Genomic DNA, 16,486 nt, shown 5'->3' with positions numbered 1-16,486 from the left:
ATCTCAGATCCTTCAATCCTCTCCGCGTCCTCTGGGACAGGTGGGTGGCCCCGAATCAGTCATGCGCTCGCTTGACCCACTCTCGGTCCTGAAACAATCGAATTGCTAATTGAAATTCCCCTGACCCGGGAGCGGGACCGATGCAGGATGTTAACAGTGCAGAGAACCTTCACCCGAAACAAATTTGAGGACTTTACAGTTTTTTTTCTGATTACGCGTATTGCAAATAAAAATATAAGCCATTCGATTTTTATGACGTTCTTCCCAAGCGTTGTCAAATATTGGGAAGTCAAGTGGCTGATTCAGCTGTGAGCGGAATCACACCGGTCGATAGGAGCTCGCTCGTTCGAAAGTGCTCCGCGCAGTTGGCGCGACCGCCACGGCCGGTTTTCCGCCAAGCCGATAGATTGACGTCCTTCCCAATGTCAGGGCGAACACCGCCAGATTTTTCGCGCGATCCGTGATGCCGGTTGAGGGAATGAACTCCACGGACGATCTGTTTTTTTTCTCGAGTACGGGACCGTTATGTATTGCCGACCTACTATATCGGGAACTCGGGCCCGCGAGCAGAGCGCGGAGCTGGCTTCTGTCGTTTATCGCGAATGAAACATCGACGCGCCGAGAATAAATTGGAAAATCCGGCTGTGTACGCGAAAAGCGAGCGCGGCGTGAAAAACATAAACATTTCGAGAGTTCACGAGTGGAGCGGCCGAAAATTCAAAATCAACCACACGGAGACAACCGCGGTCGTTCAATGCCCTTGTTTAATTTGTGTAATTGGACTCTTTGTTTCATCGGCGAGACTCCACTCTTCACAATAACACTCCTCTACTCCTTGGGCAGCCTGTATTCTAAGTGGAACGTTCCGCTGACACTGACCACGCCAGCTCAACAATTGGATCGATCCGTAACGAGCGAACGTTCGATTTGGACTTTCCGAGCTTTCATCTGTCGTGATGCTCATTTTTCCTTCTCGTGTTTTTGTTTCGTCCCGACACGCCAGAAAGTGTTTTCACTGCTCGACCTTCGACGTTGTCGAAGCCCGCAGGGTGCGCCCCCAAACGATACCATTCGATTGAGCCGCTTTTCTTCTCCATTCGGATAGCAATACTCACTCTCAGATCGAGCAAGTGAGCCGATGCCTTTCGGGCTGAGTGTTCGGAACAATAAGTGGAGCCGATCTATTTCTGCTAAAATCCTGATTGAAAACAAGGTACTGACGTTCCCATGAAGTCACTCGACGCACGCGGTCAATGACTGCGCACAACAGGAAGCGTGGGGAGAAAATTCACGGATTTCCCGATGTTCACGCACTCTAAAGAATCAGAGTAGTCGGCCGGAAACACTCGAACGAAACCGATCAATAATCACCGCTTTTGACGCGAATGTCTTCTTTCACTCACTCTAGAATATTTCCTCGAACGACTCCTCCAGCACAGACTTCCGATCATTCCATCATCTTCCGAATCCGCAGAGTTTCACGGTCACAACACTTTACACTAATTGAGCTCCTCGGCGCTTAGACGGTTCACGACGACACGGCCGGTCCCGCGTTCGACTTGTTCGACGTCACTGCGTACATGCGTCAAATCACAGTGTCGTCGTCAGAGAACATACGATCAAGTTTGTTGTTTTTGAGATCGGCTGAGAGCAGCGCTTGATTTCTGCTCTGAATCCGAGTATTTGTGGCTCTCCGGACTCTTTGGGATCCCCTCTCTTCCACCATGTGCAGTGAGAAATGAGCAGGCGAGCAGGCGCTTAGACCGACAAGCAAGAGTAGCACATGGCTGGCCGTTTGGTGCTTGTGGAGAGTGAAACGCGATCCTACGAAGTAGCGGCGGGTTCGATGATAACAACAAAATAGACCACGGCCACGACGAACCGGACGTCGAACCATCTCGCGCTCAGCCGAATCCTGTCTCGGGGGTCCTCGGAGGTATCCGAGGCTGAATTCGCATCCAGCCGCAGAAGTCTTGTTGACGGGGTTTCCGCACTTGAGGCTTCGGCTCATGTACTGCGGGAATAATCATTCCCATGATGCCAGGCGGAGACTCCGACGAGATACGGTATCACCGATCGAATGCTCCGCTGGCAGATCCTCGCGGATACCTGTTTGCGCACGGGTTGCGTCATCGTCGGAGAGGCTCTTGAAAATCATTCTACGATCCTCAGCTGTCTGAGTTTAGGGGACGAAGTTTCCAGAAGTTTTCACTTCAAGCGTCTGGGTATTCAGAGGCCTTGCTGTATAAGGTACTTTTTGGGAGTCTTCGAAGCCCCACGGGGATGCTCCCGCATGTGCGAGTGTTCATTTTGATGCAGTTTGGCAATAGAATCACCGAAGCTGCAGATTTTCACATCCGATAGCTCGAAAAGCCTGCTTTCAGCGCACAGTAAGACATGAGAAATTTTCTGTGCGATTTTGGTTGATAACTTAAAATCCCTCGGCGACAAGCATTTCATTCCTCTCACTCTCCCTCATTGAGCAATGAATCGGATAAGAATAAATCTGTAACGCAAACGTTTGGTGTCAGTTGGCCAACACCGTCTTACGAACGAGGCTGTCCTAGCGACCCGATATAATCGGCAGCGACGTCGCCGCACGGATTCGTTTCTGAAGCAAAGCCAAACAACCTTCTCGGATTTCATTCCATGGGCTAAACGGTGAAGATTCGTATTCTAGTATATCCCATCCGCTCACGTTTACGCTAATCCAGATTTCGGCCGCCGACGAGACAGAATAGCGCCATTCGAAATTCAGTGGAACGAGGTTTCTCGCCAATACTCACGAACGGGACGCATTGCTCCAATTCGAGTCGGCGCGGACAATCTCGCTTACGAGACTTCTGAGCTATCGGTGTCTCAAGGTTCCGCAGGTCGCATCGCGTTGAGCCGAGTCTCAAGTCCTCATCCCTCGATCCGGCTCGATTAGAAAAACACGGGTTGAGCGACTGCGATCGGAACGACATTCTGATTAATCCCTCTACGCTGAGCCGGTGGGATTTCCAGGCGCTATAAATCCACTCATAATTGAGCCTGAGTGCCGTCGTGCACGGTTCTCATGGGGAGCTGTCTTCAGCTCTATCTTCGCGCGAGCCTCCATTACGAGACACGTCGTCTGACTCTAGTTTGAAACCTCGAGCTTTCAGCTGCGCCACTCTACCGGAATCAAATTACAAGCAAACGTATGCTTTCCAACTACTTCGCCCTACAATTGAACTCGCTGATCGAATCCGATCGCGGTCGCGAATGTTCTCGTGGGGTCGAATGGACACTAGGTATCTCGAATATAAGATTTTTGTTTCCACCGAGGAGAGGGGAGCGCTCGATCGACGGGGGAAATGGATGGGAAAAAGCCACGCTGTGGATGTTCGAGCAGGGTTTTTCCGTAATAACGCCGGAGGGGAGAGAGAGCGTGGCTTTTGAGTCGTAGCCACTCAGCCGGCGTTCCTCGCCCTTTTCTCCGACGTTTCTGTCGTCGGTTGCCGCAAAGCCCTTCCTAGATGTTGACATTGGTTCGAGATCAAAGATGGATTTTTCCAGATTTCTAGCTCCAACACCGTCATGGAGTTCTTCTAGACCGCTTCGAGAACGTATGACGGAATTTAAAGTCCGAAAGCTCCTCCGAAGGCCGAGACATCATGTCACGATGGCGTGTCGGACTGCTTCGATCCGTCGCATCCGTTGCGCGTTGGAGGGCTCTCGCACTCGCGAGACGCACCGTCAGCGTATGGACCGCACTGGTCGTACAATGTTGCGGATCATTGCTGATGTGAGCGGTGCGGTTCGCTTCCGCGAGTCGCGACCAACCGGAATGAAAATCAGACTCGAGATGATTTTTCCATCTTCCGAGTTCGCTCTTACTGGTTTGGTCTCGTTTCCGCGACCTTCGCCGCACGCTGCATCCAAGCAATTATCTCGTTAATCTAATCGAGCGCGCCGGAGAGGCAAGAAACAAGGTTGAGTTTTCCCGTGGTCGAGATTCTCCACTTATTTAATCGCAGACACCCGCACTTGGCCCACAAAGAAGAGCCCCGAATGCATTGCACCTGAGCAAGGTTAAGAGAAGGGGGAGAAGGAAGGTCCAGCAAATTCTGCTACTTCTTGAGTTGCTCGAAGCGTTCCATGAAGCTCCGATGAATTCGCACGAGCTTCGGAAACGCTGTACGAAAGGGGGAAAAATGACTGATCGAAGTCGAGAAAGAAATCAAATAAAGTGATTGTATCTATTTCCAGACGTAAACATCTCGTGTGGAAAACAGCAGAGACGCTGCGTGAGGCTCCATGAAGAGAGGCGAGAGATCACTTTAAATGACAACGATTTGTTCCGACAATACTCGGACCGCCAACTCGGCCTTTGCCGCTGAACAGTGCGCTTCCCGGTGTCAACATCTTATCACAACAAGAGACGAGGCGTCCAGTACCGCTTGCGAAAACAGAGGTTGAAAACCTTTCTTGAGAACGTCCTTGGAAAATCTCATTCCGAATGTATGTGAGTAGTGATGTCATACGCACTCTCGCTCCCCGGAGGCCCGGGTATTTTTCCGTAATGCTCCGTTTGCGAGCAGCTACTGTTTAGAGTTTAGAGGATTCATGATGGATTGGTGGCAGCGTGGCACTCCGTGGACCGATACTCGATTCCTGAGTTGAAGCAGCGAGTGGATTGATTTGTGCGGAGACAGATGGAACAGTTGAGGGGACTGTGAGTGGTCAGGGGAGACGGAATGTTAATTTCCAATACGCATATGAATCACTGCTCGAGACGAACGAATAAATGGACGCGGCGCCATGGGCACGCGTAATCAAATAACAGATGGATGTCGGGCGCGTGAGCGAAGAGGCGTGCAGGGGAGCGTCCGCCATGCGAGGACGACTCACTCAGCCGGGAGGAGTATCCCGTCCCGGAACAGTTCAGCGGGCCCGGAGAGAGAGGGAGCAACTCCTCAGAGAGCGTCAAACGCTTCCGATGGTCCGTGGCCTTGCGATAGCTCGAGGCAACTTGAGCTCCCTGGAAGACGGTGGTGGCGCCCGAGCTCGCAAGTCAGCCACTGCCAACATTCATATATGGCCACGCAAATCAACGCGGGCATGTAGCAACGTAAGGACTAATCGTGCCCGCATAACATTTACAAATCGGGCCATTACTGTCGGCGAACACAATTACTGGGATACAAATGAGCGAGAGCCGGAAAGCAAGGGACAGTCACGGCAGAGTGCGGAATCGGGCCTCTCCGTCGTCGCCACTCTTCTCCTTCCTCTCGTTCACCTCCTCATCCTCGTTCTAGGTCTCCGACGACGATTACAACGACCCCGACGATGTGTACGGTTTCCGCAGTACGATGACGGGCTTTTCAATCGCTCGACGCAGAGCGTATCAGGAACGGCAGCGACAAGTTTTTCTTGCTTGAAGTTGTCGGATTTTGCTCGCAAACGGCTGAGTGGACTAAAACGCGCGGAAATTCGGGGAGCCCTCGGCTGGAGAGACCCCTTACGAGTTTCTCCCTCAGCGCCGCTAGCTCCTGGAGTTCGCCAGAGAAGTTTGTTGCACCTGCCATATCCGCCCGGAGGTCCTCGCTGGCGGAGCTTAATTCTATGCTCAAACGAGAAGACTATAATTCTCAATTTCGGCTGAATAGCTCTGGTCTGTCAATTCAAGTCTGGGCTTACAATTTTCAAGACCCGAGGGCGAGTAAGATAGTTTTTTTCCTCGCTGCGGCGGCGGCTTTGCGATCCCCGTCGCTAATTTCCCTGAAAATACAGCATGTTCAAAGCTTGAAGTGGAGCACCGCGGAGCTCCTAACCCACTTCATGCTTGCGTCCCCGCTCGCGAGTTCCCGGGTGCAGGTTCGGAATGACCCGGAATGGGTTGAAACAGCGATCGCATGTAGTGAGGGACTTCCCGTCGCTGTTTACTCTCATCTGCTTGGTTCGCGGACGCGGTCCAACATGTAAGACCACGTTGCTTTCTCACATCACTTTTTGAAGCGCGGACTCTAATCTCCCGGGAAGTAGTCGGTAACGTGACACTTTCCGCAAACCTTCCAACACTTCGAATGGAGACTTTAGTTGGAAAGTTTTCTTTTCGAGGAGAAGAAAGTTGAACATTCAAAATATTTCTAGAATCCATTCACAGACGGTTTCGCCGACCGTTTCAAGTGTCGCGTCCGGACACTCTCCCCCGAAATGGATGCCGGTCAAGGAAGCCTTTGATTTGGAGATTCATATGACACTCCGAGGAATGTTCGAACCTCAATAGCATTCTTCCCGCAGACACTTCTTCAAAATATATTCGAGCTCCTCCAACGTGCTCTGCGAATTCGTCGTGGCCAACGAGTTCCGAGGAATGATCCCTTGTACCGCAAAATCGTCATCGACCGATCCGGTGCAGACCTCCCGCTATTCACCATCTTTTAGAGATATGTATAACATCTGTATACGTATGAGACGGGTATTCTCGCTGCTCGGGGCACACACAAATGATCCAGGATCGTTCGCTTTCCACGAAGTCGGTCTGCCTGGGACGAGATTAGGGGAGTTCCTCGATGCCATAGACCTCGAATCAGGCTTCGAGAGCCCTCTCCATTGCGACGGAGAGCACAGTTATCGCCCTGAACATCATCGAAGCCGTGGAGGCGCTTGCTTGTCCTTTGAATTCGAGTCGACCTAATTGTACGCTGATCTTTCTCCAGAAACCCCAACCCAATGCCACGCGCAACCCTACTGTCTCCTGCGAATATCAGGTTCTTCGGCGGCATCTTCTATGTTGAAGCGCGATCAAGTCAAGTCAGCAACGATTCTGCGATCATTTTCCATTTTGAATTATGTTTCACGAGAACATGTAGAATGCTCTCAGAGAGAAGAAGCTCTCAAGAGAGATTGAGGAAGGATCTGAGGTCTCGCAATGTTCGACGCCGTCGTTTGCGCATCGCGGCATCGAATCCAACGAAAGTTACCATGGCTGCCTCCTGCAGTGAGAGTATGACCCTTGCTGGGCTGTCCAGAAAACACTGGCAGCAAACCGGATGGAGTCGCCCTTGAATTTCATGAACTTTTGATCTCACCCTCAGCATACGTAGGTCACTATGATCGAAGCGAGAACTCGCGCTCTATTCTGGAGCTTGCACTTTCGGGGACTCGACACTCGAAGCGTACCAGACGTGGGACCTTAACGTACACAAAGAACTTTCATTGAGCAATATTATTACATTGCCAGATGGGCTTTCCCTTCAATCGGGGCAGACGGGGACAATGTTCCGGAGGAGATCCACGGGACTCAATCGAGAAAGGCGAGCAAACCCCCTCTACCTAGTTGCTTCTCCAACTACGGTTACATTGGATCCTTTCTTGGGATTCACCGGCGTACCTTCCAAAAATCTTATCTCATGTCATTCAAGAATCGTCAGGATTTCTTCGGATCAAGTTTTGCCCAGGAGCGCTTCCTCTGAAACTGACGATTATCTTCCGCCGAACTTCCACAAACACACCCAGCGACTTCAAGAGTGTGACCGGCAGGGTAAATATTCCTATCGGTCGTCTGTGTTGGAGCCTGTCTGTTTCAGAGCCTGTGCAGAGTCGAGAAATTTATGGCACCGCTAACTACTACTATTCGCTTTGATAAGAACCACAGCGCTCTCGAATATCGCGAATCAAGGAAAGGACAGGGATTCTCCTTCTCGTCGAGGAAGTTTCCGTCTTCCGAATGTCCGCGGGCGGTGGCAGAGGATTCCCATCGAAGGCGACTTGAAATAAATTTGATAACGCTGATTTCACGTGCGGAATGAGCTCGAATTTTCGACGATGAAATCATTGAAAAGAATTGCGCGTCGAATCCACCGTGAAAAAATATCCTCGACTGGGTGTGCATCAGATGCTCTCTGTAACCGAGTTTTCCGATCTCCACGTTCATTCAGATTATTTCTACTCTAGCAGAGGCTTTAGTGAGGTTTTTCCCTGCTTGTTTGCTCGTAGAGCTGCGAAGCCCGTGGGAGGCGAGCAGCTTCTACTTATTTCGCCCTGATACTATCTGTGCGTGTCCCTTATTTTCCACTCGGATTCCTCTTAAAAGGGAATAACCATTAAAGTTAACGAACGTCTGGAGTCGGCGCATCCTCGACCGACCGTCCGAACGAGCGAGCGAGCGACCGGCTCTCTGGCAGGCCGACGTCCGTCCGAGTGAGCGCGGAGATCAGTGGGGTTTGCTTTTGATTCGATGACCCGACTCGCCCTTAATCATTTGATGGGAACGCTGCATTCGATCCGAACTTCCAGCCGGACGTTGCTCCCTCTGCCCTACTTCGACTTTTGAACTCTTCGTCACTTTCGGTAGTGCAGAGCCGCTTCGAGAATGTGTCTCTGCGACAGCATCCACAGAGGCGACGGCAACGTTACTACTAAAGGTGAAGGTGATTTACTGCTGTCCGCTCTCGGCGCGTAGAAACTGCTGGTTTTATCGAGTGGCACTCCCTTCTCGGACTTCTCACGTTTCGCAAGTTACTTCAGGACGGCAGTAAAAGTGACTTGTGGTTCGCTTTCCCTCCGAGCCTTTCTTTCAGTCTCCATCTACGGGGAGGGAGAATTTCCTATCGCGACCCGTCTCAGCTCGAGGATGGGCACGAAGATACAAATAGTCTGGATACTCGACCGGGATGTATCGTCTGTGGCTCGGATGCTTCAAACCCCGAGCACCCGTTTCGAAATCCGGAAAGTCTCAGCGAGCAAGGCAGCTGAACACACGAAAAGTAGGCCGGATTGCATGCGTCCGAAAAGGCGCCACGAGGAACAATCACTTGAAACCTTCGGAATGGCAGAGCCGCGGTAGCGAATTTTCATGCATTGTTGAACAGGATGCGACACATAGCCGAATGGAGGAGAAAGGGCTTAGGGTCTACAGGAGAGAAAACTCGACCATCAGAATGTGAAGTTCAAAAGCGAGGTTATGGAGTTCTGGTTTGTCGGATATTCATGAGTCGAGTCCGACCGACTAGTCCGCGGGCCGGCGATGCACTTGTGGAGATGGCCAGTGCGATCATAGTCTGCAGGGCGAACGGAAGCCCGGTATCTGAGTCGCGGTCGCCTCGTCCCTTCCGGTGTGGACAGGGGAAGGACCATTGAGAACAGTTTTTCCTCAGAGGCGTTCGTCGCTAAATTCAAAATATATTCGAGCTCCTCCATCGTGCTTGACAGGCGCTAAGCGACAGTAGTTGAAGTCAGAGCGAAAAATGGAGTGCGGACAAGGTGTGCGCAACGAATAATTTTAGTCGCCCTGATAATTTTCAGGAGACGTTCCCATGGCGGGATCTCGGGAGAGCTTCAGCTCCGTGAGTGCGGTATCCATCGCTTTCCCCCGATAGAGACCCCGACTCGTCCGGCTCTGTCGCAGGGAAGCGTAGACGCTCAGCCTCGACCGGGACGAGGATCCTCTCACTCGAAGGATGAAGTGCCGCAAAGCAGCTAAGCTCGGAGGCCCGTTCGAGAACTCGGCTCAACCCGATCCAAAGTTTAACCCCCAGAGGTCGTGGGAACTCGGCTAGTCTGCGCCAATCGCAGAGAGTTTTGATATTCGCGAGATTGGTTCTCGTTGTCAAACATCACGACATTACTACCGGTCAACATGGCTCGTCAAGAGCGTTCGACGAGATTCGTCAACGAAAGTCCTCCCCGTAGCTTCCAATCTCTGACGCGACGGTTGACGTTGAGGTCGACGCTGACGTCGTCTTCCTTGATTAGAAGAATCGGAGCTTCCCGAACAATGCATTCCTTGAGTGGAGAAGTGATTTTGATAGAAGTTCATTCCCTCTCTTCGAGTCACCAACCGCAGCGCCCACAAGCACCTAGCACGAGTCGATCGCACCAGATAGGGGCATTAGCGCTCTCGGCTGGAGACAGAAGAGCCGTACGGGATGTCATTCGAGCACACTGACCGGCAGTCGACTTTCTTGGTCTGGCGCCGATAAGCTATCGATCGAGAACGTTTCGAACGTTTCGAACGCCTCCTCAAGGAGAGATCAAAAATGTTCCTTGATAGAGATTCTACGGCGCTCGTTGAGCTTGCTCCGTCAATATCTATGACACAGTCACGACAATGAGCTAACGCACAGCTCCAAGGATCGTGAGACGGCCGAGAAGCTAGCTCTGTACATGGATAAACTCTTTGCTCTTATCTACTGGAAGTGGGTTTTGTTCTTTCGAGTGTAGCTCGAAATCTACCTGACGACGTTTTCCGTTGCCCTAGGAGCCCTTTCAAGAGGGAGTCTCCAGAAATTCCAGGCCTCCGGGTTGGAACACGAGAGCGGGTCGAGTCTTTCGGAATAGGTGAATTTCGTAGCGAACTGAATGGGCATCGAGCGAGCTGCGAATGTGACGATCGAGGAAGACGTGCAGGGATCACGAATGAGCCCGAGGGAGTTCTGGATTCTGAAGTTCGGCTTCAAACCTTTTCACACTAATCACTGACCTTTCAAGCAGCTGCCGTATTGAGGGACGTCGTTCGAAATTAGGAATCGTCGGGGATCTCAAAGATCTCGACCACCTCCACGAGCACACGACCGATGGATCTCCCACGAGCACAAACTGTTTCGTTCACTCCACTGTTGTTTCTGTTGTGTTGATGTGTGGACGAGCTTGATTTGTGAGCGCCCGGCGACAGTAGACGCCTCTCGTTACGTCCGTCCCTTGAACAGAGAGTGTATCGTTGCCAGTCAAAGAACGGCACTGCCGCCACAGACGCAACAGCACCAAGCAAGTAACCAACACTGCGAGGAGAGACGTAACGGCGATCTCTTGAGGAAAGACGTGACGATTTAAAAGAGGGTGTGACGGATCACGAGTCATACTGCGGCGACATTGTTTCGCCACGGGATCGACCGCTTCCCGAAACTTCGGCTAGCGCGATTGAGGTTCGAGTAAAGGTATCGAGAGCGAACTGATACAGCTCTGGAACGGGATGAATTATGTTGCGGACATTGTCAAGAAATCATCGTAGATTATTCCAAGGATCGGCAGCACAGACGTCAAACAAGTACGATAATAGTTCAATCGAGTCGCTGAAGGCAGAAGCTACTAGCCAAACGATCTAGCGACGCCGCGGAGTCTTGATGTTCTCGTCACATATTAGATTCGCCCGGGTTAGTTATTAAAAATTTTAATGTCTCTCTCCGAGTCGAATCTGGGCGGGTGTGCTCTTTTTTTCATGACATTGACTCGTTCAGCTCGTGAAACTCGATCGGCTAATAGAGTCTGTTTGCTTAACCCGACATGCGGACGTCAAACGGAAGCCACGGACACCATCACATTTTCTTACGAAGCAGCTCTGAAACTGGCAGGAAGCGGAGCCCTGAACGATTCCACGGGTCGCGAGTTATTTTTCAGCTCTTTGGAAGTCTGGGATCGTCGTAGATCGCAACCATGTCCGAAAAGAGTCATTCATTGAAGCTATGGGTCAATGAATTCGTCGAACTGAAGAGTGTACTCCGTCTCAACATTTTTTGCATGTGGTTGTCGAGACTGAGCCGCCCATTAGGAAAGTTTGACTTCCCGGTCGACGTTCCTCTCGGTCGGCTTTACTTCCTGCATATGAATAAAAAGATCCGGTGCCGCCACCTGTACGCGCTTGCATGCGCTAAGCTCGACACGCTCACCCGATGTACTGAATCCAGTGGGGAGCACTCACGTATATTTTTTGGCTGCTGGAGATCACTAGAGATTGAGGACGCGGAGACAGGCAACATCGCTCAGGTAAGGTGGATTCCCTGTAGAAAGAGTGGAACGTAGGTACTATAGCTGGAAACAGAGCCGATTTTCTCGATTCTCGCTCAGTATATGGTGCAGAACGAAGGAAACCGACTTCCGGGTCTATCTCTGAGAAATGCGATTCCAATCGAGTGATGTTCCTTCATCGGATGATATTTCGCGGCCAAGCGCTCTATGATGGAATCACGCTGATCGCACGAGGTCTCTGCGGCAGTCGTTTTGGCGGAAACAGTTTCAACACCGAATCCTCTCTCGGATTTGATAACAATTTCCTGTGAGACATTCGTAAAACTTCCTCGAGTGAACTTGGTCGACACCGGTGTTTGAACCGAACATTGCCGACAACGTGACGGTGGCGGAGTGAGGATCGAGGATCAAGGACTAGAATCGATCTGCAGCCACTGTAAGCAATCGGAAAATTATCTGTGTCGACTGAGAAGCTCTCATATGAGGTGAACGTCGAGACAAAGAATGGCAGAGCGGATGTGAGGGATCGCCGGTGAGGATAACCCCTGAAACTGTTCATGGAAGGCTGTTCCGGAGTTCCTAGTGAGCGATCAAATGGGGAGCTTTCAGTTCCCTCTCCTTCCTCGACACGGGGAAGACCCTGAACGACGAATTCGCCGGATAGAAGATTTCGGGCAATGAGCAATGTGGAGGATCCAGAGCATGAGGTCGATCGACTCGTCATCCACGAAGACATGCATGTGCTCCGATCAGGAAAAGGAATACTGGGGTTCCAACGAGAATCGCCACGAATAAGGGTTTCGGTGTGCCATTGATTTCTCAATAGCACGCAACCACTTCATACCCCCAGTGCCGGCTCATATTTTTTTGAGCAGATACCGAAGAAACAATGCGGAATTCTTGCTTGAATGTTCGCTCTTAGCGCGGCTGAGCCGTCGATGATAGTTCGTACAGATGTTCCTGTTCCACCCTAACGGATATTTCATGCGGCGGTAACTTTTGATTACGGTACCCTCTCGTTGTTTGCGCCGTTTGCTCGGGTCTTTGTGTTTCTTTTTTGTCATCATTCTCATACTGGTTGCGCCATAGCGACGGCGGCAGGGATGAGACGAGGATTGAAAATCGCGCAGTACAAAAACAACAGGATAGCGCGGGGACATCAGTTGCGTCGGTGCGCCCGTTCTCGTGGATGGGGTCCATAAATTTGCTTCATCATTTTGATGCGGCAGAGGCATTTGTCGCATGCCGCGCAAAACAAAGGAAAGCTACCTCTGACGGTTTCCCCCGTACCCCGAGATTCCCTTATTTTCCGCGGTGATGGCAGCACCGGCGGTTTCGGTGGTGACATCGTCCCCACGCTCGCTTCGAATGCGAGGGGAGCGGACTCCGTTCTCATTCATCAATGACTTCCCGAGGTTTCGAGTGAAGAGGAGTATGTTCCAGATTGCATGGGCGCAGCTATACGATGCATGCGGAAGTGTTGCGGCGAGGAAGCGAGTGAAATCTAATGAAGCCACACCACACAACAACACAGTTTTTTCACGCCGCCACCGCAACCGCGAGTGGTTCACGTTTTACGGGGCAGGATTTTGAGAAGAGGAGCGCACATACGGGAGCAAGGTGTAGCGATCGTAATCCGGAAAAAAGACCCAATGTCATCTTCTGTGCTGTGGCGATTCAGTCTCCAAACGATTCGTATCCGTCAAGATGTTTCTTTCACCTTATTCACACGTATCCTGCTCTGTCACCCTTCTGACTTCTGAGCAGACGTTCTCCCTATTCGGAAATCGCGCGCTATGCGGCGGACCCTCACTCGAGACTAGGCTCTGAACTTGCGTTCATCGAGGATATCTGATTCGTATTCGTCTTTAGGCCGGGGGTGACATTCGATGATATCGCATCCAAATTTCTGAGAGGAGGCTGCTCTTATCCACGAGACCAATGTAGAGTATAAGCACATACACATATTCGAAGGCTAACCAGACTCCCCGAATGAGTAGATGCATTTGGATCAGCATCATTCTCCAGTCTATTGCGGGCTCGAGAATTGGGTTCCTGCGATAATTTATCTCCGATTGAATAAGGCATGGGAATAAGGTCTCTGTTTTCGTAAACTTCGCCAGACATCTCCTATCTGTTCATTCAAAGCCACATTCTAAGATCGGCGCACAGAGTTCCGATGAATACTCACTCATTCACATTTTATTATTAATGCTCCCCAAGATCACCCGGGAGCTGAGTATACTTCCGGGTATCTCAGTTTGTATGGAGCTTGCTCGACTTCCCCACTTCCCTTCGGCTAGCCAGCCTCGGCTGTTTCCCTCGACCCGATGGACCCGATGGAGGGGACCTCGCTCCAGACTGTTCTTTCAAATCCTTCCGACGGGAATGGCAGAGGATGGCTTCAAAAAGTATTCGACGTAGGTCGACTGACACTTTTTGGCGACTATCTGCCGACAGCAGCAGCCGTCACGGCGATTTGACGGCTCGTCGCTTGAATTGATAGCGTGGAGACGGCAAGCGAACAACGAAGCGAGCGACGGGCGGAAGGAGCAGCTACGGGGAGCAGCGAGCGGCCAAGGAACAGACTCGGAAAACCTCAATTTCCTTATTTGCTCGTCGATATCTCGCTCGCGATTCGGGAGGTGGGGTGAAAGAGAGGAGCAAAAAATGCACCGCGGACGAAATGAAGCACGAGCTTGAACGTCACAGCGAAGCGATGCCATGCATCGGACGGATCCGTCTCCGCGCGTCCCGATTCCCTGCCACTGGGCTTTCGCAATGCCTTCTCTGAAGAACGTGGAATCTCTGTTTCGTAAACCAAGAAGGAGCACATGTCGTCTTTTCCCACCCACTCTTTATTGGAATGCAACTCCGGCAGAGTTTCTCGGATCTCAACCGAACATCCACCGTCGAGCTCCTCAGAAAGTTTGGGTGGGCGCGCGCTCCCGGGTGAGAAACGATTTCTGAGCTCATCTCCGAGGTGTGGTCAAGTGAAGCTCTTTGGGAACTCCGATTTCAGAGCTGTTCGATGAGCACTGAAGGCCTCGGGGAACTTTTTCGTTGATCATTTCCACTCCTGTTGTTTGGAGCCTGGCAGCGGACCCCTCATAGATATAACAGACGTCCTGCTGAATCGGCGCACATTCCGAGCTCCTGTTTCAGGGAGAACTCCGATGCATTGGTCCTTTTTCCCTTGAAATCTCGGAGGAGTAGATCTGGATCAGTCGGATCCGGGGATCGACGATCATCATTGAATTCTAGCATCGGATCCTCCTCGATCATCTGCCATCTCGTCGTTCCGAATTCTCCTCTCTTGTACATAGAATTCAAGTCGAGAACGACTCGTCAAAAATTTTCCTTTGTTTGTTAGACGTCGTGGAGTGAATCCGCCGTACGCGGGTGGCGGCTTTCGTAGTCTATCGAATCCTCATTGTCTGGCAGCTCTTGACGCGTCCTTCCTGAGCATTCATCGACCGCTCGCGGCGGACCGATCTCCGTACTATTTGATTGGAAAATTTCGAGAAGCTCTGATCCTCTTTCGATCACTGCGAACTGAACAGGGGCTATTAATAATATGATGCTATCGATGAAAGCTTGTAGTCTTGTTTCGAAATTCCGCGGAATCTCTTAGTCGAGCGAGGAACGAAATGGAGATTTTCCTTTTTTGGTCGTTCGCCGGTCATATATTCCACACCTCGGGTCTTCGTGGTTGCTCCGCGGATTTGCTCGCGAAGTTATGCAGAATTTAGTCCGCCTTCTGGGTTGATAACGTGACGAGCCGCCCAGGCACAGGTTGAGCAACAATTTCCTAACCACTACCTGACCACCATCACCAGCACCTCCGCCCGTTCACCTGCCTTGCTCTTTTCTGATGCTGCCGTCGAAGCCCTCGCCCTCACTGGCTCCGAGAGGAGTCGAGCACGGAGCGTAGTGCTGCAACGTCTGGTCAGAGATCTTGGGCTCTGATCCCTCTGTCTGAGACATGTCAACACCATCGGCAATTCCGGAGCTCTGCATAGAGCACTCCAGCAGCTGGCGTATGGCCGTATCGCATGCATTCGAAGTAGTTTCGCAACCTCAGACTCGCTGTCTCGTCAATTTCCGTCTCAGTCCAATCAGATCCGCGGGAGGCCCGAGCTCTGACCGATTGCGGTTTCTGCCACGAGGGAGGTCTCGCGCCCAAGGTGTTCGAAGGAATCAAACCGTGGAAACTGATCCCAGCGAATCAGAATCAGGTTTGAACGCTGGCGGGAGTAAAGGGCAGAACTAGTGAGGCCAGAAGCTTCGGAATGGTCGAGGATTCGGCAGCCGGATTTTACCCTGTGGAATGATCTCATTGACGGCATGAAATCTCGTGCCGAAGCTTCTTTCAGCATTCGAATCAGCCATTTTCTTCGGTCTCTCCCCAATGATGACCGACTCCGCTCAGGGGGTCCGCCCAGCGGAAGCTATTGGTGTTCCTCGAACATATTATCAAGATTTCAAGGCGCGGTTCTGCTATAGAGGGGTGGTCGGACTGGACACCACGAATTTCGGCGGCTTCTGTCCTGTGCTTCTTGGTCCGTCCTCCCCCTCTCGTGGATTGTGCGGTCGGCGACATATGTGGATTCCAATATTTCCCCTGTTTCAGTATCACTCGAATTTCCTTTCTGCGAATTGAAGAGGACACGTTCTATCGCTTCTCCGACATTGTTGGCCATCCTTCGTAGGCTAACGGGATTTTGCAGCCCTTGCCGAGGGATCACATGCTTCCAGGGCTCGAAGGAGATAG

At 51.5% G+C, this 16,486-nt stretch overlaps 1 protein-coding gene across 1 annotated transcript in view; it reads right to left on the bottom strand.

The window, feature by feature from the left end:
- Nucleotides 1-1,505, bottom strand: part of LOC100904938 (nose resistant to fluoxetine protein 6) — a 49,899-nt gene extending 48,394 nt beyond the window's left edge. The window contains exon 1 of the mRNA XM_003740514.1: nt 1,404-1,505. Coding sequence (XP_003740562.1) covers nt 1,404-1,451 — 48 coding nt within the window. The 5' untranslated portion in view covers nt 1,452-1,505. The remainder of the gene's footprint in view (nt 1-1,403) is intronic.
- Between the last annotated feature and the right edge of the window lie 14,981 nt (nt 1,506-16,486).

The sequence above is a fragment of the Galendromus occidentalis genome, unplaced genomic scaffold, assembly GCF_000255335.2.
Source record: "Galendromus occidentalis unplaced genomic scaffold, Mocc_1.1 scf7180000076951, whole genome shotgun sequence".
Classification (NCBI taxonomy): Eukaryota; Metazoa; Arthropoda; class Arachnida; order Mesostigmata; family Phytoseiidae; genus Galendromus; species Galendromus occidentalis.
The sequence above is the reverse complement of the archived record's forward strand: the minus strand, read 5'-3'. Positions and strand labels throughout refer to the sequence as shown.